Here is a 26231-nt window from a genome sequence, read left to right on the forward strand (position 1 = left end):
ACTACCAAGCCACCTGGAAAGCCCAGTGCCACCCACACCAAGTATTAAATAGGAGTCTGGGTTAGGTAAGGGAGGGAAGGTGGGGAGGAGAGCCCTGTTGCTCCAAGCAGAATGTTCACTCCACTGAGCGGGGGGCCTCTGTCTTGTTTACTGCTATACCTTCTCCCCTAGAAAGTTCCTGACACACACAGTAGGTGCTTGTTAAAGATTTGTTGAATTCATGTATAATGTAAGCAAAGACAGGAGAATTCCCTGGTGGTCCACTGGTTAGGACTGGGTGCTTTCACTGCCTGGGTCCAAGTTCAGTCCCTGGTCGGGGAGCTAAGATCCCACAAGAGGTGCACCTGGATGAAACAAAAACAAAAACAAAGACAGGATCTGCAAACCATGGCCCACAGGACAAATCCACCTGGTCACCTGTTTTTGTCAATAAAGTCTTGTTGGATCCACGCGTATTTATTTACATGTTGTCGAAGGCTGCTTTCTCGCTAAATTTTTTATCGAAAAAATTTGCTACCCTCTGAGCACGGTGGCACCATAAACCATTCTGATCGTCTTTTAATACATGCACGCATTCCTTTTATTTAATAATGAACAATTAAAAGTAAAATAACATTTTGCCTCGATATAGGAAACAGAAGTCAACTCAATTAGTGTTGACTGACAATAATAATAACAATAATAATAATAATAATAAACCCACACAAGTTTTCCAAGCACACCTACGTTCAGTTCACAAACACTTCGCGCAGGTTCAGTCCGGTTCGCGTCCCGCCCTCAGGGCATAAACCCCGCCCCGCCAGCAACCTAGCCACCCAGGACCCGCCCCCGTGACGTCACGTCCGGCCGACCAGCTACCCCGACCTCCCTCTGGCTCCCGCCTTCGCCCGCTTCCGGTCGTCGTCGTCGTCGCCGCTGCTGCCGCTGCTCCTGCTGCTGAGGCTGCTGGCGGAGGCCGGAGGATCGGGCGGCGGCGGCGGCGGCGGCTGAGAGGGCGGCGGCGGGAGCGGAGCGGGACGAGGGAGCAAGAGGAAGCGAGCGAGGAGCGAGCGGAGCGCGCCTAGCCCCGCCCGCCCTTCAGCCCGCCTGAGCAGCTGGAGCAGCTCGGGCCCTCAGCCGCCGCCGCCGCCCGCCTGCCCGCCCGCCGGACAAAGCCCTAGAGTCCGCGCCCAGAGCCATGTCCTCGTCCGCCGGCAGCGGCCACCAGCCCAGCCAGAGCCGCGCCATCCCCACCCGCACCGTGCCCATCAGCGACGCCGCGCAGCTACCTCATGACTATTGCACCACGCCCGGGGGGACGCTCTTCTCCACCACACCGGGAGGTGAGCGTCGGCGCCCGCGCCGCCCTCACCCGAGCCCGCGGCCGGCACCCGAGCGCGCCCGCGCTAACCTCCGCGGTGTCCCCGCAGTTTCCCGCCGCGGTCCTTTAACTCAGGGCGTATGCACTCTGGGCCGCTCGGGCCACCCCGGCTCCACCAAAGCCCCTTTCCTGGGGCTTCCCCCGAAACCCCCTTGAGACGGCTTTCGAGGACATTAACTTCGCGTTCTCTCTCTCCCGCAACTCTATTCAGCGCGTGCCCGCTCTGGGAACGTGACTGGCTCTCCTCTCGTGGAAAAAAAAAGCCCCTGTTCCCGCTTCGTGGCAGGTTTACGCACTCGACCCAGTTTTCTCCTTCCCCCGCCCTCGGACTCCAGGGCAAATTCGCCTACACTTGGCTTTGCACTCGCTCCGCATTCCCTCTGCCTCTTACATATAGTGTCTTTGTGCACATTGAAGCCTGATTTTGGAGCTGTCTCCCGGCCTTTTTAGAAAGGAAGCTGGGGAGAGTAGTTTGCTCCTGGGACCCTGCGATGACTTGTTTTGCTGCTTCTAGAACTCCAGGAGGGGGGAGGCTGGAATGCGGAGTTTGGAAGCCTCGCCCAGTGTTATCCTGCTTTGACAGCATTGTTTACTTTGCTGGACGAGGCCCCACGGGTGGGGGGAGTCCCCAGGCTGGAGGAGGAGTGATAAAATCATGCTCAAGTAATAGCCCAGGGAAAGGAGCGCTGGCAGCCTTGAGGGTAGAGTTTTGGCGGCGACGCCTGTGGAGGTAGGTGGAAGACGGTACCCTCCCCGGCGGGACTGCCTCATCCGGGGGAAGGGGCCGTGCAGAGCGGGGTCCCTGGGCACTACTTTTCAGAGTGCGACCAAGACTGTTTACAAGGAAGAACACTGGGGTAGAGGTGAAGATCGTGGCATTAATTGGTCACGGGAAAAGGGAGCTCAAAGGTTGTCTGTCCCCTGACTGGGCTTTTATCCAGTGGGAGAAGACTGGAGAGCGATCTTGAGGGACCTCATGATCATGGTGCTTCATTTTTAATTTGGTTACTTAGCTTTTTGATGGTGGCCTCTGGCTAGAGGGTTGGGACTTTGCTGGCAGCCCTTGCCGTCTGCGGTATTGCTAGCTTGGTTCCTGTGGGCTGGGCTCACCAGTTGTGCTCCAACCAGTCCCTTGCCGTTAGGCCTCGGCCATTTTTTAATAGTTGCACAATATCAAGACGGTAGAGTAAGAAGGTCTTGCCAACAAGGAATAAAAATCTCGGAGAGAGCTCTTCAGAGGATCCACCCAGGCGACTCTAGGGGTGGCGTGGCTGCCTTGGAATACTTTTAAATGATCCAGGCAGGAGACGTTCTTTGATATATGTGGAGAACTGGGCTTAAGGAAGTTGTAACTGTGGGACAGTGGAGTTTCTAGTGAGGTGGCTTACCTCATTGGAGATAACCTCCCTCCTGACCTCATCTGGTCAAGGCCAGCCTCTGAGCATGCTGAACTCTTCTTGCCTTTTAATCGTGAAAGATTTGGCAAACCAGGATCTGTTCTCCATAGGTTGTCTTGAACTTGAACTGACAACTTTTAAGAAATGGATGTTGTTTTCCAAGGTGATGGAAAGAAATTTATAACTTCTTCCAGAATTCCTTGTGAATTCTGTAATGCCTGTGCTTCCAGCAGTTTAGAACCAATGTCATAGTAGCAGATAATTATTTATTTGAGGAAGGAACTAAACTTTCAGCTGTATATTAATCATTATTCCTTTGAGGGAAAAACTGCAGGGTCACCTTTAGACATATTTCAAATACCCAAGCTTATATGCTTTTAAAGTAAGGGCATAGTCTTTAAGTGTGCCTTAAAGATACAAGCCTATCTGGTAGTCTGAATTAGTTCCTACAGTGTTGGGAAAGATTCTGCCGGAAATACTAAATCATTTATCCTTCCTCCCTACATACATAGTCCTCAGCTACTTTCTCAAATGTCACTTACCCTGTCTCCAGATGGTTTCTGCTTTTTAATTGCAGATTTAAATACATCTTAGCTCATCTATTTTACAGAGCTGTTATTTATTAGTAGAGCACATTGTCATAAATTTTTAACACAAAGACTTAGCTAATATGTTTATAAGATGTAACACTGTGGCAGTTGGATTTAAACACCATTTTATAGCAGTTACCTCAGTGCCACCGAGATATGCAGTACTTACTGATTTAATCCCCCCACCTTGGAAAATTTCCAATTTTCTGATGATTTGTTCATTTCTTTTGTTACATTTCCCTCTCTTCTATGTAATTTTCTTTCCCTGAATCATGATTGTTATTTGGTCACCTTTAGGCACCTGAATTGATGTGGTTAGGTATCTTCAGTGAGTTTTGTGGGTCCAGGGCAGTGCTTTGCACAAAAGGGGACCACAGACAAAGGTAGGAAAGGCAGTCTTTACTCTCAGTGGTCTTAAAATCTTGCTGGGTAGAAAAGCTTTTTAGTTCTAAAATAAAAAACTTGTAAAGAGTCAAGTGCTAAGTTACATATTTCAGACTTGAAAACATTTAGAAAAGTGGTAGTAGGCTTGTATGAGTAATCTCTATTTAATAGGAAGGAAGGGTATTAGAGTTTCCTGTCTCAAGTTTCTAGAGTGTCATACACAGGTCAGAGCATTCCAGATAACCGTTGATGTGCTGAATGCCCTATATGATCAGACTGGGCAGAGACATTGACAACATAATGAACTTGCCATCTCCCCACAGAGGATACAACTTACCCTTGAAAAGATTTCTCAAAATTGCCTTCTGTGGTTGGAAAATGAGAGTTGGGAAATGAAATGAAAACTTTCTGTAACCTCTTATATTTCTTATATTATTAGAAGTGTACCTTTTCCTCATTATTAAGGAAGAACAAAATTTTTGACCAAATTCAGAACAAAACACCCTTGGGTTTTTATTTTGTTTTATCTGCCTCTGGGGGAATGGGCATGACATTTGGCTCATCCTTTGAGAAGCTGCTTCTAGCCTCAATGAAAGGTAAAGTTATTACAGTCTGCTTCACTTTTGTAACAATGGTTAGCTGGAAGGGACCTAATGCTTTGCTTCTATAACTGAGAGAAATTAAGTAACTTCTTAGTGTCATACAGCTAATTAATGTCAGTTGGTAATCTCAAACTTAGTGTCCTTATTTCCTATTTCAGGTTTTTCCTCTGCTGTCTTAAGATGCATATTTTCCTAGGAAAGGACGTTTGCAAACATTTAAGAAGACTCTTCTACCTCTGGAATGCCAGATAATATGATGCCTTTTGCTACCTTATTATTTATTTATTTATTTTTTAATGAGTTTTGAACTGTCTCCTTGTTGAGAGGGTTGTGCTCTGGGGAATGAACAAAGAGACCTCTTTGAGCCTTTCTTTTTGCCTTACTTTTCCTGCGTAACATCCTCCTCAGCTGTGGAAAAGTATGCTGTTACCGTAACAAGAGCGCCAGAGGAGAACTGTTAGTATGAAATCTTGTTCATACCCTTGTGCATCCTTTCTGCCAGCTGAAGAGTTGCTGTAATTGGTTGGTTCCCTGAAGGCCATTGGAAGGGTTTGGGGATAAAGGAGAAGACAGGAAGAAGGGAAAAGAATCCACTTGGTGTGAGCCATAATAAAGTAAGAATATTTGGGGAGAGTCCTGAGTGTTAATCTAGTTTTGTTGGGAGAAGTGAATAGAGCCCTGTAGATGTGGGGAAGAAAGGCCAATTTCTCACTGTTATAATATTTCTAATACAGTGACCTGAGTTTATTCTAGCCAAAAATTTCTGAACCAGCAAATGTACTTGTTTGGCTCTCTAGTTTCAGTTATTAACTGAAGGACTTCATGAGTACATGTAAGAAGTGCACAAAAAACACGTTGAAAGTTCAGTCACTTTGCCTTGTGTTTAAGGAAGATGGCATTTACTTACCTCAGAGTAACAAAAATTAACATGTGTTGTCATTCCAAAGGAGATTTGGCTTTAGTCTCATATTCGTCAGCCACCAAAGTATGTACCAGAAGATGTAGCTCAGTTTTGCGGTGGGTGCACTTTTGTGTTGGGTCCATGTTTGCCGGTGAGAGACTGCCCGGGAAGGCAGCAGCCCTCGGCCGCGGGGCATGCGGCAGTGTATTGTGTGGCGCGAAGCGCCTCTGCCTGCTCCCGGTTAGACGCAACCTGATGAGGGAAGCCGGAGCTCGTCCAGGCGGGTAGTGCGCAGCTCCCTTCTACTCTCCCAAGGCCTACGGGTGAAACGTGCGTCTGTAAACTGGCACTACTAGGGTTCCGCAAGGACTTTTTGAGGACTGGTGTCTTAAAAATGATTTTATGGGAGGGGTCTTGCATGGTTTGGAGACAACTGTAGGCTTGACTCCATGTGTGTGTAAAAAGTTACAGATCATGTCCTTTGAATTTTTTGATATTCTATCTTGAGTAAAATTTAGGCTTCTTGGATTTGTATGGACAAAAAATATTTTGGTATGTAGACATGTCATAACCAATAACTAAGGAATGTCAGATTTTCTATTTTTATATGGAATCAGCCAAAATAGTTTTGGGAACTCAAATAGCTACAGTAGTGAATATCGGAGATTCTTCACTGCCAGTCAGCAGTAAAGGCTGTGATGTGATGAAAAAAAAAAAAGATTTGCTGATCAGACAAGGTAAAGTTAACGTGGGAAAACTAGTTCACCTGGTTGGAAGGAAGAGAGCCCCAAGCAGAATAATAGTTGTTGGTAAAGGATAGAACTTTTTCTTGACTCCCAAGTCTTTAGATGAAAGTTACTGTTTCAAAGATATTTGCTGCTCTATTTACAATAGAACAAAAGTCAGTTGAAACTTTCCATCATTTAGCTTATTGAATAAGTAAGACCTAGGCTACCATTTTCAAATTGTTTATCACAGACTTTGTTTTGTGAAGACCCCTTAAAATCTGTGTTTTAACAACCCAGCAGCTATCTATCTGATATATGACTTTTTTTTTTTTAATTGAAGGATAATTGCTTTACAGAATTTTGTTGTTTTCTGTCAAACCTCAACATGAATCAGCCATAGGTATACATGTATCCCCTCCCTTTTGAAGCTCCCTCCCATCTCCTGCCCCATCCCACCCCTCTAGGTTGATACAGAGCCCCTGTTTGAGTTTCCTGAGCCATACAGCAAATTCCCGTTGGCTATCTATTTTACATGTGGTAATGTAAGTTTCCATGTTACTCTTTCCATACATCTCACCCTCTCCTCCCCTCTCCCCATGTCCATAAGTCTATTCTCTATGTCTGTTTCTCCATTGCTGCCCTGAAAATAAATTATTCAGTACCATTTTTCTAGATTCCATGTATGTGCGTTAGAATACGATATTTATCTTTCTCTTTCTGACTCACGTCACTCTGTATAATAGGTTCTAGGTTCATCCACCTCATCAGAAGTGACTCAGATGCGTTCCTTTTTATGGCTGAGTAATATTCCATTGTGTATATGTACCACAACTTTATCCATTCATCTGTCGATGGACATCTAGGTTGCTTCCATATTCTGGCTATTGTAAATAGTGCTGCAATGAACAATGGGATACATGTGTCTTTTTCAACTTTGGTTTCCTCAGGGTGTATGCCTAGGAGTGGGGTTCTGGGTCATATGTTGGTTTTATTCCTAGTTTTTTAAGGAATCTCCATACTGTCTTCCATAGTGGCTGTATCAATTTACATTCCCACCAACAGTGCAAGAGTGTTCCCTTTTCTCCACACCCTCTCCAGCATTTGTTGTTTGTAGACTTTTTGTCGATGGCCATTCTGACCCGTGTGAGGTGATATCTCATTGTGGTTTTGATTTGCATTTCTCTAATAATGGGTGATGTTGAGCATCTTTTCATGTGTTTGTGCCATCTGTATGTCTTCTTTGGAGAAATGTCTATTTAGGTCTTTTCCCCCCTTTCTGATTGGGTTGTTTGTTTTTCTGGCATTGAATTGTATGAGCTGCTTGAATATTTTGGAAATTAATCCTTTGTCAGTTGTTTCATTTGCTTTTATTTTCTCCCATCCTGAGGGTTGTCTTTTCACCTTGCTTATAGTTTCCTTTGCTGTGCAAAAGCTTTTAATCAGGTCCCACTTGTTTACTTTTGTTTTTATTTCTGTTACCCTGTTACCCTGGAGGTGGGTCATAGAGAATCTTGCTTTGATTTATGTGATATAGGACTAGTTTTTAAAGGCCCTTTTCACCTGGTTCTCAGGCCACAGTTTGAAGCCAAAAGCTCAGAAATTTGTGAGTATTTGTTTCTAAATAAATTGTCTTTTAGATCTTGAGGACAAATGCCCTGATGAACTAAAGCTGTTCATGCCATTGAGTTGTTTTAAAAAGTAAAACGCTTAGTAAACAATAATCAGTAGCTGGAAAATACAATTTTTATAGATTCCTTGGTATTGTCTATATACAAGACCACAAGACCACATATGCATAAAGATAGTTTTACTTCTTCCTTATTGATCTAGGTACCTTTTTTGTTTGTTTTCTTGCCTAATGGCCCTGGCTGGAACTGGAACCTTTAGTACAGTGTTGAACAAACATGGCAAGAGTATGAGAACAGATACCGTTGGCCTGTGCTCAGTATTTGGGGAAAACCTCCAGTCTTTTATCATTAGGTAAAATGGTAGCTGTGGTTTTTCATAGATGCTCTTTATCAGATTCAGGAAGTTTCCTATTATTCCTAGTCTGTTGATTATTTTTATTATGAAAGGGTGTTGGATTTTATCAAAGGCAGTTTTTTCTTTTGTATCTTTTGGAATGATCCTATGATTTTTGTTTTTTATGCTGTTCTTATGATGTATCGTGTTAATTATTTTCGGATGTTGAACCAGCCTCTCATTCCTGGAGTAAGTACCCTTGATTGTGGTATATAATCCTTTTTATATGTTGCTGAATTCTGTTTGCTAATACTTGGTTGAGGATTTTTGCATCTATATTCCTAAGAGATACTTGTCTATTCTTCCTGTGGTATCTTTGGTTTTAGTATCAGTGTAATACCTCATTCAGTTTTAATTTTTTTAAGAAATGGTCTGATGTTTATAGCAGGTGAGGATTGGTGAAGATAGACCATTGATTACTGTCTAGGTTCTAAGGCCAGGCTCCTATCCATGGGATTTTCCAGGCAAGAAGACTGTAGTGGGTTGCCATTTCCTACTCCACGGGATTGTCCTGACCCGGGGATCAAACCCATGTCTCCTGCATGGCAGGCAGATGCCTTTCCACTGCGCCACCTGCAGAGTCCATTCTAAGAGGTACCTATCAAAAGTTTGCCAGACCTGTGATTCATTTTTAAGATGTTGTAATTCATTCTTTGGGCCTCAGAGAGGTGCTCATCTCATCATCAGAGAATGTTTATGTTAGAGTCGGGCTGCTTTTACGTTGAAATGAAACCACTCTCTGGTCTGATAAGTTCTTGAACCGTAATGAAGAGGCAGCACATAAATAAAGTGACCTAGAACAGTGATGTTCAGTAGGCTTTTGCCTCTGAAGTTTATTGATGAGTTCAAGTTCCTTCCTGTAAGTAGAAGATATTGGTAGATATGTATTATGCATTGTTTTTATTTTTATTTTTTAAGTGCCCAAGAGGAATCAACGGGGAGGAAAACAAGAAGTGGGAATGACGGTCAGGCTTGACTCTGAGTGCTTTCCCCGTGCCAGAGCAGTGAGCCTTCATTAATCATTAGCATTACAGAGGCTGAACCACAGCATGTGTGGAATCTAATCCAAAGAATTGATCCAGGATGCTGTCAACAATCTGGCGCATCCAACCAGCATTTTCCTGGAACCAGAACCAGGTAGTTCTTGTGAAGAAAATTTACTTCAAGACGAGTGTTCAAATCCAGACAGACATGGACATTTGACGTACTTAATTTTGATAGTCTTAAAATCAGTTGGCATTTATTTGAGATTAGTTTGTGGTTTGTATACTACTTTGTACCTGGTACTAACTAAAAAAGTCATTTGTTTCCAACCATTTTTTGGCCAGACTCAAGAAAGGCAGATTTGCTCAGACTGCCTTGCTTATTTGTGTTGGTCTCCTGACTCCTGGGGCACTCACTGTGTGATCTTTCTTTGGATGTTGTTTTCTCCATCTGTAAAATGACCAGCTTCCACCAGATGCTGTCTGAGGCCTCTTCTAACAGAACCTTGTGAATAGGAGCATAGTCATTATCAACTTCCCTTTCAGCCTGGGTGTGTGTTCTACTCTGGCAGAGTCCTGTGTGATTGGGTAGGGAGCCTTCCTTTGACATTAATGTCTTGGAAATCTTTGCTCCTGGTTATGAGAATTGGAGTTAATCAAAGGACAGTAGAATTGACTTTTCACAAACCTTGGATGTCTTCCGTTTGCCATAATTATTTAGCCATACTAAGTTATAATATCCTCTGGCTCTGGTTGTGCCTTTTGCTGATGTAAAAATTGTCCCTTTCTTGGTTTTATTAGCACTTTAGAGATTTGATGATTGTACACACTGAACGTGATTTGGCCACCGTCAGCCTCCCTGGAGGATACTGGGTCAAGCAACTTTTAGCCTCTCTGGGATATCTGGCATAGAGCTTTCAGGAGTCTGTCTGTTCCATCCAGAGCCTCCATGAAGAACAGATGTTTAAAACTGAAATGCATTTAAAATGTTCTCTAACATAGTGAAACACAGACCTTGTTAATCACCCCCCTACGCTGATAGAATAAAAAACAGAGAAAACCACTTTCTTTGTAAGACCTTTCTGTATTTTTCACTTCTTATGTTCTCTTCTTACTATTGGGATGGAGCTGGGGGGAGAGGGAAAGAGGCAGACTACCTTTCTGAGTGTATTGGAAACACTTGTTGCTTGTTCGGAGAAGGAAATGGCAATCCACTTCAGTATTATTGTCTGGAGAATCCCATGGACAGGGAAGTCTGGCAGGCTACAGTCCATGAATGGGGTTGTGGGGAGTCTGACACGGCTGAGAAACTTAGCACATACACACTTACGCTGCTTGTTCATCTTGTGTCTGTTTCTGATCTTGGCAAGCATAATTTTGGATCTCATTTATTTGCCTCTTTTTTCTTGCCATTTGAAAATCACTAATTTCTAGAACGAAAAGTAGAAGCTTTTTCTCCTTACTCTGTTCTCCATCAGAAGGACTCAGTTTTACTCTCATGTTTTCCTAGTAATGTCAGCATTTAGAAAGTGCTAGGTCAGGGTACTAGATTTATCCAAATAACTGGTCACCAAGGAATGAAGAATGTGTGTAGATATCTAATGTTAACCTAGATCTAAAGATTCCTTTTTGTTTTGAAATCCAAACATGAAGACTAAGATATGCATATTTTTTTTGATATGCATATTTTTAAAACAAAATAGAAAAAGGAAAACTGAACAGAAACACCTAAAATGTAAAGTAAAATGACAATAGACTGCTGCTTTTAACAGTTTGTTTGTAGTGATTTTACTGGTTAGCTACTGTTGCTATAAATAATATATATTTATACCACAATTTCTTGATTTCTTAACATTAGTGTTGACTCCCTGTTATGAAAATGAGGGATACGGGACACTTTGATTACTTTCTGTACTTCTTATTTCCGCTCGCCTCTCTCCATTTACCAGTTTCTGTAAATTGTTTTATTGTTTTTGGTACTTCTGAGTAGTTACCTTTATGCATTTATTTTTAGTGTTTGTGTATTTATTTCTTGCTGTGCTGGGTCTCCATTACTGTGCAGGCTTTCCTCTAGTTGCAGCAAGTGGGGGCTACTCTCTAGCTGCAGTGCGTGGGCTTCTCCTTGCAATGGTTTCTCTTATTGTGGCGCATGGGCTCTGGGGCGCTCAGGCTTCAGTAGTTGAGGCATGAGGGCTCAGTTGTGGTTCCTGGGCTCTAGAGCACAGGCTCAATACTTGTGGCACATGAGATTAGTTGGTCTGCAGCATGTGGGGTCTTTCCAGATTGGAGATCGAACCCATGTTTCCTGCATTGGCAGGTGGATTCTTTACCACTGAGCCACCAGGGAAGCCCTGGGTAGTTACCTTTAAAACTCTAAATAAATCTAGTTAAACCTCTGTGTCTCAGTCTGTCAGTTTTAGCTCTCCACCATATGAGATTATGGGGCTTCCCTGGTGGCTCGGCAGTAAAGAATCTGCCTGCAATGCAGGAGACCGGGTTCGATCCTTGGGTGGGGAAGATCCTCTGGAGGAGGGCATGACAACCCACTCCAGTATTCTTCCCTGAAGAATCCCAAGGATGGAGGAGCCTGGCAGGCTGCAGTGCAGTCCATAGGATCACACAGAGTCGGACTCGACTGAAGCAACTAAGCCGCAGCAGCATGTGAGATGATACTCTTTGCCTGTCTGCCTCTGCTTCCCGGTATGTCTGCCTTTCCCTTAGAGATGTACGGTTAACTTTTCTCTAGTTATGCATGCGTTGGTTGACATTGAATTGGGCTAACATAAATGTGACTGGCAGTTGAAATTGAATTACTGGAAGTTCTTGCTTCATAAGATGTGTCTATACATGCACATTTTTAAGAGACCCTGAATATTTTAGGTTTTTAAATTGTCTTGGAATTTATATAATTTCACAGTATACACAATATCAAAAAAGGAAAAAAAGGGTTTTTTCCTGGCATTTTATTTATAGTCAAGTCTTAATGTTTTCTTTCGATAGTTTTGGTTTTTTGAATATTAAATGCTTTTGAATTACACCATAGAATCCTTAGTCACTGACAGGTTAATACCTTCTTTTTGCCATATATCTGCAACAATTATTTTAGCTTCCAGTGATCTAAAATTCGAACACATGAAATACTGTGGTTTTGTATCCGTATTTTCCCTGGCCATGTTTGAGAACGGTAACAGCATCATTAAAGTTGTAATTCTTCAGGATGGCTTCTCTTCTGAATTGTTTACTTTGTGTCCATTTAAAACCAAATGTAACTTAAAAATTCACTAAAAAACTATTAAAATTAATTAATAAGTGAGTTTAGTAAAGCTTCAGAATACAAGATTGGTATACAAGACCCAATTGTGTTTGTATTTTTCAATAAACAATCCAAAAATGAAATAAAATAATTCCACTTACAATAGCATAAAAATAATAAAATACATAGGTATAAATTTAACCAAAAAAAGCATGAAACTTATACTATGGAAACTGTATAACATTCTTGAAATACAGACAGACATTTATCTATAAATGTCTATATAAATAGACGGTCCATGTTCATGGATTGGAAGACTCAATATTGTTAAGATGGTACTACTCCCCAAATTTATCTATTCAGAGCACAGTCCCCATCAAAATCCCCACTGGCTTCTTTGCAGAAGTTTACAGGCTGACCCTAAAATGCATACATGAAACTTTAAGAGACCTAAAATAACCTCAAGCAATCTTGAAGAAGAAAAACAATGTTAGACTCACCTGGTTTCAAAAGTTGTTACAGATCTAGAGAGTGTGTTACTGTCATAAGGATACACATCGATCAATGGAAGCCCAGAAATAAACCCTCACAATTATAGCCAATTGATCTTTGACAGGGATACTAAGAATTAAATGGGGAAATATTCAATAATAGTCTTTTCAACAAATCATGCTGGTGCAACTGGATGTCCACACACAAAAACCAGAGTTGGACCCCATGACTCCAGGACCTAAATGTGAGAACTGATGCTGTAACACTCTTAGATGAAAACCTTGGTTAGGCAAGTTTCTTAGATATGACGCCAAAATCACAAGCAACCAAAGAAAAAGACATAAATTGGACTTTATTAAAATTTAAAACTTTGAAAAAAATTGAAAAGGCACCCCACAGGAGAAAATATTTCTGAATCATCTATGAATATGAAGCTTTTATACATGTATATATATATAACTGAATAATTTTGTTGTACACCCAAAACTAACACAACATTATTAATCAGCTATACTCCAATATAAAATAAAATTTTTTTTAAAAAGCTTGTATTCATAATATATAAAGAACTCGTACAGTGCAGTCATAAAAAGTCCATTAAAAGATGGACTAAAGACATTTCTCCAAAGAGGATATTTGTTGGAATGGCCAATAGGCATATATGAAAAGATGCTCAGCACCTTTAGCTATCAGGGAAATACAAATTGAAACACCATGAGATACCAGTTCACACCCCCTAGGATGGCTGTAATAAAAAAGATGAAAAGGGAATTCCCTGACAGACCAGTGCTTAGGACTCCATGCTCTCACTGCTGAGGGCTGGAGTTTCACACCTGTTTGGGAAACTAAGATGCATGCCCTGGGGAACCGCCAAAAGGAAAAGTGAAAAATAAGAAAGGAAAGTGTTGGCTACAGTGTATATAAACTGGAACCCTCATATACTGCTGATGGGAATGGAAAATGGTGCCAACACTTTGGAAAACAAGTCTGGTAGTTCCTCAAAAGGTAAGCCATATAATCCAGCAGGTCTCTCTTATATACCCAGGAGTTCACACAAAAACTTGTACATGAATGTTTACAGAAGCATTATTCAAAATGGAAAAAAACCAGATGTCCATCAATGGACAGATGGATAAAATGTGATATACATTAATACATACAGAACATTATTTGTCAATAATAATAAATTAAGTGCAATTGATCCTTGGAAAACATGGGGGTTAATCCACATGTTACTTATCATTGGCCCTTGGCATCCATGGATTCAGCCAACACTGACTGTATAGTACTGTAGTACTTACAATTGAAAAAGTGCTAACTTGGATTGTTCAAGGATCAGCTGTACTGATAAATGCCAAACATGAATGAATCTTAAAAACCTGCAAGTGAAAGGAGCAGTCACGAAAGGTCACATATTACATAATCACACCTATATGAAATGCCTAGAATAGGCAGATCTATAGAGACAGAAAACAGATTCGTGGTTGCCTAGGCTGGCGAGGGTGGAGTAAAGTGGGGAGGGACTGCTAAATGTTTAAGTGTTATCTTCTGGAGATGATGACAGTGTTCTAAGGTAGATTGTGGTGGGAATTCCCTAGTGGTCCAGTGATTAGATTTGGCTTTTTCATTGCTGTGGCCTGGGTTCAGTTCCTGCTTGAGGAACTAAGATCCCACAAGTCATGTGGTGCATTCAAAAGCAAAAGAGAAAAAGACTGGTGATGGTTGCACAATTCCAGGAGTATACTAAAAACTACTGAATTACACACTTTGAATTGTACATGAATTATATCTTAAGGCAGTAAAAAATATTTTTTATTGCCTCTGCACAGTAATAGGAGTTTTTCAAACTTTGTTATACCTGACATGTTTAGGTTGAATCTCTACTACTAATTTTCTACTTGGTTCATTTATAACGCTGTCATGTTTATGTTGTTGTTGATATACAACTTAGAAATAGAAAGCTTGCTTTTACCCTGTGCTCTTTTTTCACCACCTCACCCCAAGAGTTTCTGAGTTTAGTATACTACAGAAGTAAAAATAATCTTGTTCTGACTTGCAACATGAATGTTAGTAAGAACATCTCACAGTAAAAATCTCACCCTTCTGAAACTTAGCCATGAATAAAAGGTTGGGGGCGCTGGTGACAGAACAAAATTCATCCACTGAAGCTCCTTCCCTTAGATCATTGGAAAACCATCAGGCTCCTTCCCAGCCTGTTTGCTCTTATTTTCAGTTCAGTTCAGTCGCTCAGTCATGTCCAACTCTTTGCGACCCCATGAACCGCAGCACGCCAGGCCTCCCTGTCCATCACCAAATCCTGGAGTCCATCCATACCCATGTCCATCGCGTTGGTGATGCCATCCAACCATCTCATCCTCTGTCGTCCCCTTCTTCTCCTGCCCTCAGTCTTTCCCAGCGTCAGGGTCTTTTCCAATGAGTCAGCTCTTCACATCAGGTGGCCAAAGTATTGGAGTTTCAGCTTCAACATCAGTCCTTCTAATGAACACCCAGGACTGATCTCCTTAGGATGAACTGGTTGGATCTCTCGAGGGACTCTCAAGAGTCTTCTCCAACACTACAGTTCAAAAGCATCAATTCTTTGGCACTTAGCTTTCTTTATAGTCCAGCTCTCACATCCATACATGACCACTGGAAAAACCATAGCCTTGACTAGATGGACCTTTGTTGACAAAGGAATGTCTCTGCTTTTTAATAGGCTGTCTAGGTTGATCATAACTTTCCTTCCAAGGAGTAGATGTCTCTTAATTTCATTGCTGCAATCACAATCTGCAGTGATTTTGCAGCCCAGAAAAATAAAGTCAGCCACTGTTTCCACTGTTTCCCCATCTGCCATGAAGTGATGAGACTGGATGCCATGATCTTAGTTTTCTGATTGTTGAGCTTTAAGCCAGGTTTTTCTCTCTCCTCTTTGACTTTCATCAAGAGGCTCTTTAGTTCTTCCTCACTTTCTGCCATAAGGGTGGTGTCATCTGCATATCTGAGGTTATTGATATTTCTCCCAGCAATCTTGATTTCAGCTTGTGCTTCCTCCAGCCCAGCGTTTCTCATGATGTACTCTGCATATAAGTTAAATAAGCAGGGTGACAGTATAGAGCCTTGACGTACTCATTTTCCTATTTGGAACCAGTCTGTTGTTCCATGTCCAGTTCTAACTTGCTTCCTGACCTGCATACAGGTTTCTCAAGAGGCAGGTCAGGTGGTCTGGTATGCCCCTCTCTTTCAGAATTTTCCACAGTTTATTGTGATCCACACAGTTAAAGGCTTTGGCATAGTCAATAAAGCAGAAATAGATGTTTTTCTGAAACTCTTGCTTTTTCGATGATCTAGTGGATGTCAGCAATTTGATCTCTGTTTCCTCTGCCTTTTCTAAAACCAGCTTGAACATCTCAAAGTTCATGGTTCACGTATTGCTGAAGCCTGGTTTGGAGAATTTTCAGCATTACTTTACTAACGTGTGAGATGAGTGCAATTGTGCGGTAGTTTGAGCATTCTTTGGCATTGCCTTTCTTTGGGATTGGAATGAAAACTGACCTGTGGCCACTGGTGAGTTTTCCAGATTTGCTGGCATATTGAGTGCAGCACTTTCACAACGTCATCTTCCAGGATTTGAAATAGCTCAGCTGGAATTCCATCACCTCCACTAGCTTTGTTTGTAGTGATGCTTCCTAAGGCCCACTTGACTTCACAATCCAAGATGTCTGACTCTAGGTGAGTGATCACACCATCGTGATTATCTGGGTTGTGAAGATCTTTTTTGTACAGTTCTTCTATGTTTTCTTGCAACCTCTTCTTAATATCTTCTGCTTCTGTTAGGTCCCTACCATTTCTGTCCTTTATTGAGCCCATCTTTGCATGAAATATTCCCTTGGTATCTCTGATTTTTCTTGAAGAGATCTCTAGTCTTTCCCATTCTATTGTTTTCCTCTATTTCTTTGCTCTTATTTTACATAGTGTTGAAATCAGATCACCAGTTTTCAAACCCAGCAGATTAGACACATTAAGTTAGAATGAGTGTAAAGCATGTACTATAGATTGACTTGCACTCTCCCCATTCATACATTGACACGCTGACAATGTGATTGACACCCACAATGTGATATTTAGAAGTGGGGCTTGCTTGCTAAGTCATTTCAGTCATGTCCAACTCTTTGCAATCCCATGGACTGTAGCCTGCCAGGCTTCTCTGTCTATAGGATTCTCCAGGCAGCAACACCAGAGTGGGTTGCCATTTCCTTCTCCAGGAAATGGGGCCTTGGGAGGTAATTAGGTTCAGGTGAAATCCTGAGGGTGGGGCTCTGACTGTGGGATTAATGCCCCACCAGAAGAGACAGTTGCTTCCCTCTCCCTCATGAAAGGACACAGTGGGAAGGTGTCTACATGTCTGGAAGAGAGCAGTCAGCAGAAACACACGAAACTGGTGTCTTTGTCTTGGAAATCTCAGGAACTGTGAGGAAATAAATTTCTGTGTAAGACACCCAGTCCAATATGTGGTATTTGATTATGGCAGCCAAACTGACTTAAGACATGGAAAAAAGATGGTTCTTAGCCAAACAGTGAAGGAGGAGACAAGGAAACTGTGGTGGGGAGGGCCACAAGCACAGCCTTGACTACCTGAATCCTGTTTGGTCTAAGGAGAATATACATCATCAACTGAATAGGCCCTGAGTCTTCCTAGGTCACAACATAGTATAATAAATGAATTTCGTAATCACCCTGATTCATCAAGAAAGGGTTGGATTGTTTTCTGTTTAAGGTAGTAAAAAGTTTTAAAATTTGTATTAGAAAACTTTCCATCCTAAATAATTCCACCTTGATCTAAGTTTTCTGCTCTCCAGAATGATTCATTCTTCATAATTTCAGCTGCCTTTTTGAACTGTTACTAGTTCTTATTTTTCAAAGCAAAGAAAGTGAAGGTAACTTTCTACTTTCATTGGTGTAAAATTATATTTGAGACAGAATATAAAACTTCCGTCTTCTTTAAACCCTGTTTTCCAGGAACTCGAATCATTTATGATCGAAAGTTTTTGTTGGATCGTCGCAACTCTCCTATGGCTCAGACCCCGCCCTGCCATCTGCCCAATATCCCAGGAGTCACCAGCCCTGGCACCTTAATTGAAGACTCCAAAGTAGAAGTAAACAATTTGAACAACTTGAACAATCATGACAGGAAGCATGCAGTTGGTAAGAGATGCTGGTGTTAGGGACCAAGAGATAGCCCTGTGATTCAAGTAGTCTGAAGAAACGTTGATGCTTCAGTTATAACTGATGTTCAGTTATACATCTCTGAGGTTCCCCCCCTGCCCTCACCAAGACTTATTGAGATGTTCTGGAAACTCCAGTTCTAAACCATAGCCAACTCTAATCTAGGAGAGGGGTGGGAGTGAGGAAGAATCCAAAATCAGGGAATGGTAAATCCCAAAGATGACTTCTTGAATCTGGACTTTGTTGGACTAGGGATAACACACACACACAAAGCAGAATTTAATAACTCCCATTTCCATCACCCTCGGGAAATAGACCTTAATTCTTATAAAGAGAATGTCTTTTTTATGGTGTAGGGAAAAGCAGTATTGTTTTTCACCCTATTTTCAGGATAGCCTATCTCAGTAAACACACCCCCCTCCCACTCCCCGCACACTCACTCACATGTTTACCATTAATAATAAGTCCTATCCATGTCTGTGGAAATGGCCAGCTCCTGAAGTACACCTTGGGTTGCACTCCATGACCCCTGTTCATGAGCCAACTTTCTACTTTCTCAAATTCCAAAGGAGTTTTTGATGGACCGTGTGTCATTCTGAGCAGGGCTAAAAGTTCAGAGCTTCCAGAAGAGTGTGCTGACTCGATAAATGGCCAAGAGTTCTCTAGAAGCTCCTGTTTGGTCAACCTCGGACAAAGGAGAGTGAAACTTGGAAAGTTTTCACTTGTATTCTTTCCCATAATTGTTCCTGCCTGTGGGTGATATGACTGCCACTCTTTTGTTGGCCTCCCCCACCCCCAGATTAAAAAGACCAGCCAAGGCAGAGAATAGTTGTTTCGAGGCTATAGGAAATGGGACAGTTTGAATTCTTTTTTGACTCTTGTGCAGAGGGAATGTTGGTTAAAATTGTTTTGCTTTTCCTTTTTGTGCCCAACTTTTCCTTTTCTTCATTCTAACCAGGGGATGATGCTCAGTTTGAGATGGACATCTGATTGTCCTTCGAGGATCAGAAGAAAAGCAGCAACACTGATATATGTGTGTCCCTGATTTGGCTGATAGGATCATCGATGCAAAGACAGAAGAGGCAGTACCAGCAATCCCCGTTGCTGTCTCCTCCCTCTCCTCCTCCCCCTTGTGCCAAAGGATGCAAAGATGAGCTGCATCTGACCATTTCTTCTCCCTGTTTCCTGTTCCCCTTCCCAGTTAGACAGTTAGATTGAAGACTCTTGACATATTTCTGTAGAACTAAGCAGCCCATAGAGGAAAACAGTTAAACTCTGGTCCCCCCCCCCCCCATTTTTTTTTTAATCCCAAATCCATATCAACCTACTAATAACTCATTGGCTGGGAAGTCTGGGGAAGTGATACAGAGGTTTGATGGATTTGGCATCATTCCTGTTCTTACTCTGTCTCCTCACTGTCCTGCCCAGGTTTCAGTCTTGCAAGAGCCTAGGTGTGGGGGTCTTGAAAACCATTGGAGGGAAATGGTAAACAGGAAGAGAGCTGCTTTCCCTTTTACCTGGTGATGTTTGTCCCTGGGGATAGTACACACTTTGTACAACTCTAGTAGCATTACCCTGGGGCACTGTTTTGAGGTCCACTTCCCCTGCTTCCTCTGGGAGGAACGCACTCTGTCTTTAGTGTGATAGTTCATCTTCCCATTCCTTTACTTCACACAGTTGTGCAGACCTTTTGTAATTCTGCGTCAGAAGGGAGTGCCCTGTCACCAGTTGTTCTCTGCTCCCCTTCTCCCATCCCTCCCTGCTTGCATCTTGTTGCCTGTGGTCCTTTTGTTCCCTGAGCTGTCCAGGTGATTTCTCCTGCTCCCGAGCAGGTCCCTTCCCCGGGACAGAAGCACTTTGGATAAGGCCTGACAGTACACTCTGCGGGATGATGCCCGAGAACGACCTCGGCAGACGCTGAACCGTTTGAGTACCCTACCCAGGCTCAGTCGTCATTGCTTCTCAGTCCAGTGAGCATTGCGATATTTATTGTCTCCGATTTTTGAATTTAAAGTTGACTTTGAGAGTGCTCTTAGCAAAGAACTACTCTTTTTTCCTTTGTGGACCTGCTTTCTTTGGCTGCTGAGATAGATAAGCATGGGCTTAAAAATATGTGTTCCTTCCGTTTTCTTACCTTTCCCATGGTACTCTGAATTCCCCTGTCTTTCCCTTCCTCCTTCCTTTTTCTCTGCCAGGCCATTTTTCAAATGTACATCCAGGATACCTCACCTGTTGGTATCTGATAAGATCTGTCACTCCTCTTATCTGAGGAGTGACCTTTTATTTTTAAGATGAGTACAGACCTATTTTTAGATATGTTTTCAGTACAATTTTGAACAGCAACTTTTTAATTGTACATCTTCCGGTGTTAGGAAGGTGAGAACTGTTCCTTGGCGAGTCTGCTGCTCCATGTCACTAGCCCTTGCCTCCCCCAGTCCCGTGTGAGCTTGTTCCTCTCGCTCTAGCGTTGGCTGTGCTCCTCTGGAGTTTATAATGGATGGACTGTGAGACTGGGCCATTCTGCCTTCCCTGGGTTGTCCATGGTCGCCTCATTCTCTCCCTTTACCCTCTGCTGCTTCGTTCCCCACCCCATAGTCCTGACTGTTGACTGGCATGGGAGTCCTGGGAGAGTGACTCCCCTCACGGAAAGACAAGTAAAATAGCCACTGGTGTCCTGGGAATTTCTGATTGGATTTGGTGCTCCGAACCCTCTTTTTAAGAGATCAGATCCCAGGGTGAGAGTACCAGGCCAATTCACTAAGACGGAAAGCTGTTTTTCTTTTGAACTCTTGAAAAGACCCTGTTTGTGCAAACATTTTAGAAGAGAGGGAGGATGTCTGAGGAACTTTGTTCTCTTTTCTGCTACAAAATGTGAATAGTTCAAAGAGTGAAACCTTTTGTGATGGTTGATGTCTCAGGAATAAGCTGGATCTCCACGGTTTTGGAGATGCTTTCAGTCTCAAGAATTGATGATCAGAAAAAGATTTCTTACTTGCTTTTTTAATGTATCTCTGTTCTAATTTTTATTAAACTCCAAATTTCACTTTACTTACTCTTGAAGAACTTAAGGTGTGTTGGTAATTTCCATGACAAGCTTGCACAGGATTTCATTGTCCCCTGGGAGCTTGATTCTTTGGGAATGAAGCTTGCTTTCTCCACATCCTCTGGAACGTGACTCCACTACAGTGAGTAGTCAGTCTGTCAGTGAGCAGAGTGCGTGCCCTGCTGGGTCTTTACTGCTGCATGTGAAAACTCGGCTCCCTCATTGAAGAGTGGGTAATTAAAACACCAGCTTGAGTAGTCTCACGACACCACGATCCCCTTTTCACTATCTTGAGGAGTCTGCACGTGGCCTCCTAGTCAGAGGCTGTGTCTCCAGTATGTCTTGGGAGCATCAGCTGCATAACATAGCAGCTGCCCATCCTGTACCCGTCTCTGTAAGGATCTCCACAGTGCTTGGCGCAGCTCTTTCCTGGAGGCCACTAGATTTACCTTGGCCTTCATAAATTGGCGTTTTAAAGATAATCTCACAAGGTAATAGATAAACTTTCAACAGATGAAACCTTTGTGCCATGCCTCATAGAATCATTTTTCAGGGCAAGCCAGAATCCAGTAGGTGGTTTACTGCTGGGTGTGTTTGTATGCTCAATAGCTCAGTTATGTCTGACTCTTTGTGACCCCACCAGACTCCGCTATCCATGGGATTTCCTAGGCAAGAGTACTGGAGTGGGTTGCCATTTCCCACTCCAGGGGATCTTCCCGACCCAGGGATTGAACCTACATCACTTGCGTCTCCTGCATTAGCAGGTGAATTCTTTACTACTGAGCCACCTGGGAAGCCTCCTGAGTATTTGGAAGGAATCATTTAAGAGTTGAAGCCCTAAATGAATAATCTATCTGGGCCTTTTCCTGGAGAGGGAACACCCTTAGGGTATCATTTAAGTGAGATGGTTCTTAAAATCTTACTAATTATTTTTACTTTTCTCCTTAGGAGAAAACCATGTTTCTGTACTTCTGGGGACAATCCATCTTAATGAGAAATGACCTCCTCCCTCCAAATTCCAGCAGGAGATGTGCATTGTCATGGTTCTACCTCCTTCTTAGTGTGGTGACTTGAGTTCACCACTCTCTCGTATCCTGTGTAAATAGCTACTGTGTTCTCTAAAGCACAGTGTAGAGAAGCCAGCTTCTACCTATTAAGCTTCCAAGCCAAGAGTTTTATCCTTTATCTTTGTTATCTATTGCTATTTAACAGGTTATCCCCAAACTTAAAATCTCTTTTAGAGCAGACATTATCTGTCAGTTTCTGTGGTTAGGACCTGGGAAGCAGCTTAGCATGGTGATACTGGCACCATAGGAAGTTGCAGTCAAGACTTCAACAGGGTCTGCAGTCACTTGGGCCTTGAGAATCCACTTCCAGGCTCTCTTTGTGAGCAAGATGCCTCAGTTTCTCCCTGTGTGGGTCTCTTTAAGGCAGCTCGAGTGTCCTCACAGCATGGCAGTTGTCTTCCCCTGAGCACACAATCCCAGCGTGGGCAAGGAGGAATCTGTAGTGCCTTTTATGTCAGTCTTCGAAATCAAATCATTATACCTTCCTATCCTATTCCTTAGAAGCAAGCCACTAAGCCCAGCTACACTCAAGGGAACTGGGGTTACACCCCACCTAGGGAATGGAGCAGTGTCAGAGAATTTGTGGATATACCTTAACACGACCCCTCCCCCAACAGAGGGTGAAACTCGGTCAGCAAGAAGGACTAGGTTTAAACTAGATGCTATACTGAGAGAGGTGGTGTTGCTGAGAATAGTTCTCTAAGATGTACATCAACAAACAGATGAAAAATGGACTGTCCATAACCACCTGCCAGTTTTCAGAGGGTTGGCAAGAAATGGAAATTTACAGGGTCATATTTGTACATTTTCCTGTTGTATACTACCAGTGGCCCAAGGATGCTTAAGTCCTTGACTTGAACCTCTAAAAGACAATACTGCTTGCTCATTTTCTCCTTTAGCCAGGAATTGACAAAGGGCATTGGATCCTTCTCATTGAGCCACTCAAATGGATCAGTCGGGGTTGTCAAACAAAGGCAGCAAACGTGAATTAGAAGGTGGGTTACTGGGCTGAAGAATAGCTGACCATTCAGATTCAGAGTAACATAGCTGATAGTATCCAGAAGCCAGGTCCCCACCAGCTGATGCTTGGCACCTGCTCTCTCAAACCACGCTGACTAAAGCAGACTGGGGTCAGGTCTCCCACCCAAAAAGCCACCTCAGTAAATGGGGGGACATCTGGGAATAAGAGATATCTGTCTGTGCTTGATCTTTACATCCAGTAAAAGTTAACTCTGCACACTTGCCTCACCCTGGGCTTCCTGATGGAAACAGGTTCTTAGAACTAATCGTGTCTTCACCCTTGAGAGAAGCTTCGATGAAGCTTGTCAGTTTAGCACATTTTTAGTGAATGTCCTGTGTCCCTGGCACCGATGCCAAGTTTTTGGGGATTTCAGACATCTTAAGGATGCAAATTCTTTAGATTTACGCTCTGACATTTCCCAGCATTTTCTTATCTATAGCCCTGCTTGCTTTAGAGTATACTTGAATAAAAAGCAATGCTGCTAAGGCAGCTATTTAAAAAAAAGAAGAAAAGGTACTTCTAGAATAAGGAACTTGTCTTTAAAGCACCTTCAAACGAAATTTTTTTACTTCTGATTTTAAGGTGGAGTCAAAATAGATGGTCTTTATTTTTGCTGTCTGGGTTACCAGCTCTTTGCATCTCTCAGACCTCAACTTCCCAGTTCAGACATTTCCTGCTAGATATGTGGGCTTTACCCCAGAGGCTGTTGCTTAGCCAGTGCCTGCTTTGCATCAAGGCACCTGGTGTAAGGTGCTCATTGAATTGGCAGCAATATTCCAGAAACAATCCTTTTCTGTTACCTTGGAGACTTGATGGGGTGTCAGTATCCTGGCTGTTTGAAGCCAGGGCCCTCAGCCCCTTACATTCCCCTGCAGACAGGAGACCCAGTCCTTGTCTTTCTGGGTCAGAACTTATTCTTCTTAGCATGTCTCTGGACTATATGCACATGGGCAGCTATTTATTAATCTGCGAAACCCAATCTCTTACCTATGCATGGCATCTAGGAGGGGTTAGTGTCTGTTTTAAAGAAGCAGTGTTTATTTGGGAGGGCAGTTTCTGTCTGGACTTCACAGGGGGCATAGTTACAATACAGTGGTACCCCTACCATCACCAACTTCTTTACCTCCCAGCTTTAAATAAAAGATGACATCAGATCTTGAGGCAGCTGGATCACAATTATTTAGAATGCTTACACCCCGGGCACATTTCTTGTTCTAGTTATGTTTTCCCAGTTGAGAATTGGAGTTTCCTTGAGCCTAGCTCATGACATTTCTGATTGCAGTCTAAGGAATGATACAGTCAGTACATGTCACCTTTTCCACCCTATGGAATTGACATTTCTTTCTCTGGATGGGCCTGGAAGTTGATACCTTTTGGCAAAGCTTAGATTTAGGAGAAGTCTTTCAAGTCCCTTTTCAGATGATGTGTGGTCTCTCTGCTTCTGCAGCCTGAAGCCCTGGCAGACCATACTGCCTGGATCCTGAATGGAAAATAGTACTGAGATGAAACACATTCTTGGGGTATTTAAACTTTCACTCTGCCACCTTTCAACGAGTGGGAGGCTGGCAGAGAGATGCTGCAATGCTTGAAATTTGGCCACATTGAAATTTCCAAAGGGAGCTCTTGCTGGTACTTAAAACCAAAATTTCTGGACATCTGAGATTGCGTGAATCTAGCGGAGTTTCTCTTCTTGCCCGCAATGTACCCTCTTCCTCTCCCATCTTAATCTTTAAAAAAAAACCAAGGCCAGGCCAAGGGTCATTTTTACTTGAAACCAGGAGAGACGGGGAGGAACAGTAGCACTGAGGGGTGAGCTGTGTGGTGAGGCGTCCTGCTCCTGGTGTCTGCCTCAGTCCCTGAAGACTGCGAGCCAGTGCCTTTCCTTCACCTGGAGATGGAACCCATCTCTTCTCACCTGGGTGAGGAGACCCTCTGCTGCCCAGGGGTAAACCTTAAAGAGGGTGTCTTAGAGAGCCCAGAGGACACCCACATGTTCAGGTGTCCATTTTAAGCATCTTTGAAATACTTTATATATTAAAGTGAAATGCCCTTCCCTGTCCTTGTACACCAGTGGCCCAGCTCCATCCATTCTGAGTGGAAGAGTGGAGACTGCCAGTGCTTTCCTTGGTCTTCCCTTCGTCCCCCTCGATGTGGGTGTCCCTCCCCCGCCCATCTCGCTGTCGTGGATGGCGAGCAGAGGGCGCTGTGTGGTCCCGAGGCAGCCCTGTGTGACTCCACGGTCAGGTGTTTCTGACTTTCCCAACTGTCCTTACAAACCAGCACATGTTTGGAAATTACAGAAAAAAATTAAATTTTCACCAACGGTTGCTGTTACAGTTGAATCAATAAAGATCTTGAGTATCAACTTGGCGTTTTGTTTGTTTTTTAAATTTCAGGTGAAAAAGAAAAAAAAATAAAATTAAATAAAACGTAAATTTCAGGTGAAATCCTGTTGACACATTTTGGGCATCTTGGCCTGATAAGGAAGATGGGCAAAGGCAATTGGCCACTTCATATGTCAGTTCTCATCATTTACAAAGCACTTCCTTTGTCCGTCTGGCCCTGTATGTGCCAGGAGGTGATGTGTCCCTTCCCCAAGGAGCTTGAAAGTGAACACGTACATGCTGGGGCCAGAGGTACCTGAGAAAGCCCTTCACCAGGCCTGCAGGGAGCCCAGGCCACAGCTTTCCTGGTGAGGGCTGCCTCTGCCCCTCAGGAACACTTGTTAGAAGTCCATCGTAGCTGATGTCTTAAACTAAACTACACTGTGCTGGGTAAGCATCACATTCCTTGCTATTATTAATCCAGTGAGGCCCACATGTTAATATTGGGAGCAAGAATCCTGTCCTTTCATGTCTCAGATGTCAACAGGAGCAGGGAAGTTCAGGGCTCAGGCTTTGGAGTGCGGTAGGCTTGCAGTCCTGCTCTGCTACTTAATAGCAGCCAAACTCTCTCCAACAGGATTCTCAGTCTCGAAGCTTTGGTTTCCTTCTCTAAAATAGGGTTAAGATAAGTAGGTCTTACCGAGGTGGTTGTGGAGCTCAGGTGTAACTATGGAAAGCAGTTAACCCAGTGGCCGGTAGGTCTAAAGCTCAGTAACAGCTCAGTTGGTGTGACAAGCAGAGGTGGGTCTGTATTCCCCAGGATGTGCAAGTTTGGGGTGGA

General features: G+C 43.0%; 1 protein-coding gene across 1 annotated transcript; it reads left to right on the forward strand.

Annotated features, from left to right (window-relative positions):
* The first annotated feature begins 894 nt into the window (after nt 1-894).
* On the forward strand, nt 895-25431 carry EIF4EBP2 (eukaryotic translation initiation factor 4E binding protein 2). Its single transcript, XM_043925223.1, has 3 exons — nt 895-1322; nt 17729-17914; nt 18894-25431. Exons 1-3 carry the CDS (start codon nt 1178-1180, stop codon nt 18923-18925), a joined length of 363 nt encoding a protein of 120 aa, XP_043781158.1. The 5' UTR covers nt 895-1177; the 3' UTR covers nt 18926-25431.
* The last annotated feature ends 800 nt before the right edge of the window (nt 25432-26231 follow it).

This window comes from Cervus elaphus, chromosome 15, assembly GCF_910594005.1.
Source record: "Cervus elaphus chromosome 15, mCerEla1.1, whole genome shotgun sequence".
Lineage (NCBI taxonomy): Eukaryota > Metazoa > Chordata > Mammalia > Artiodactyla > Cervidae > Cervus > Cervus elaphus.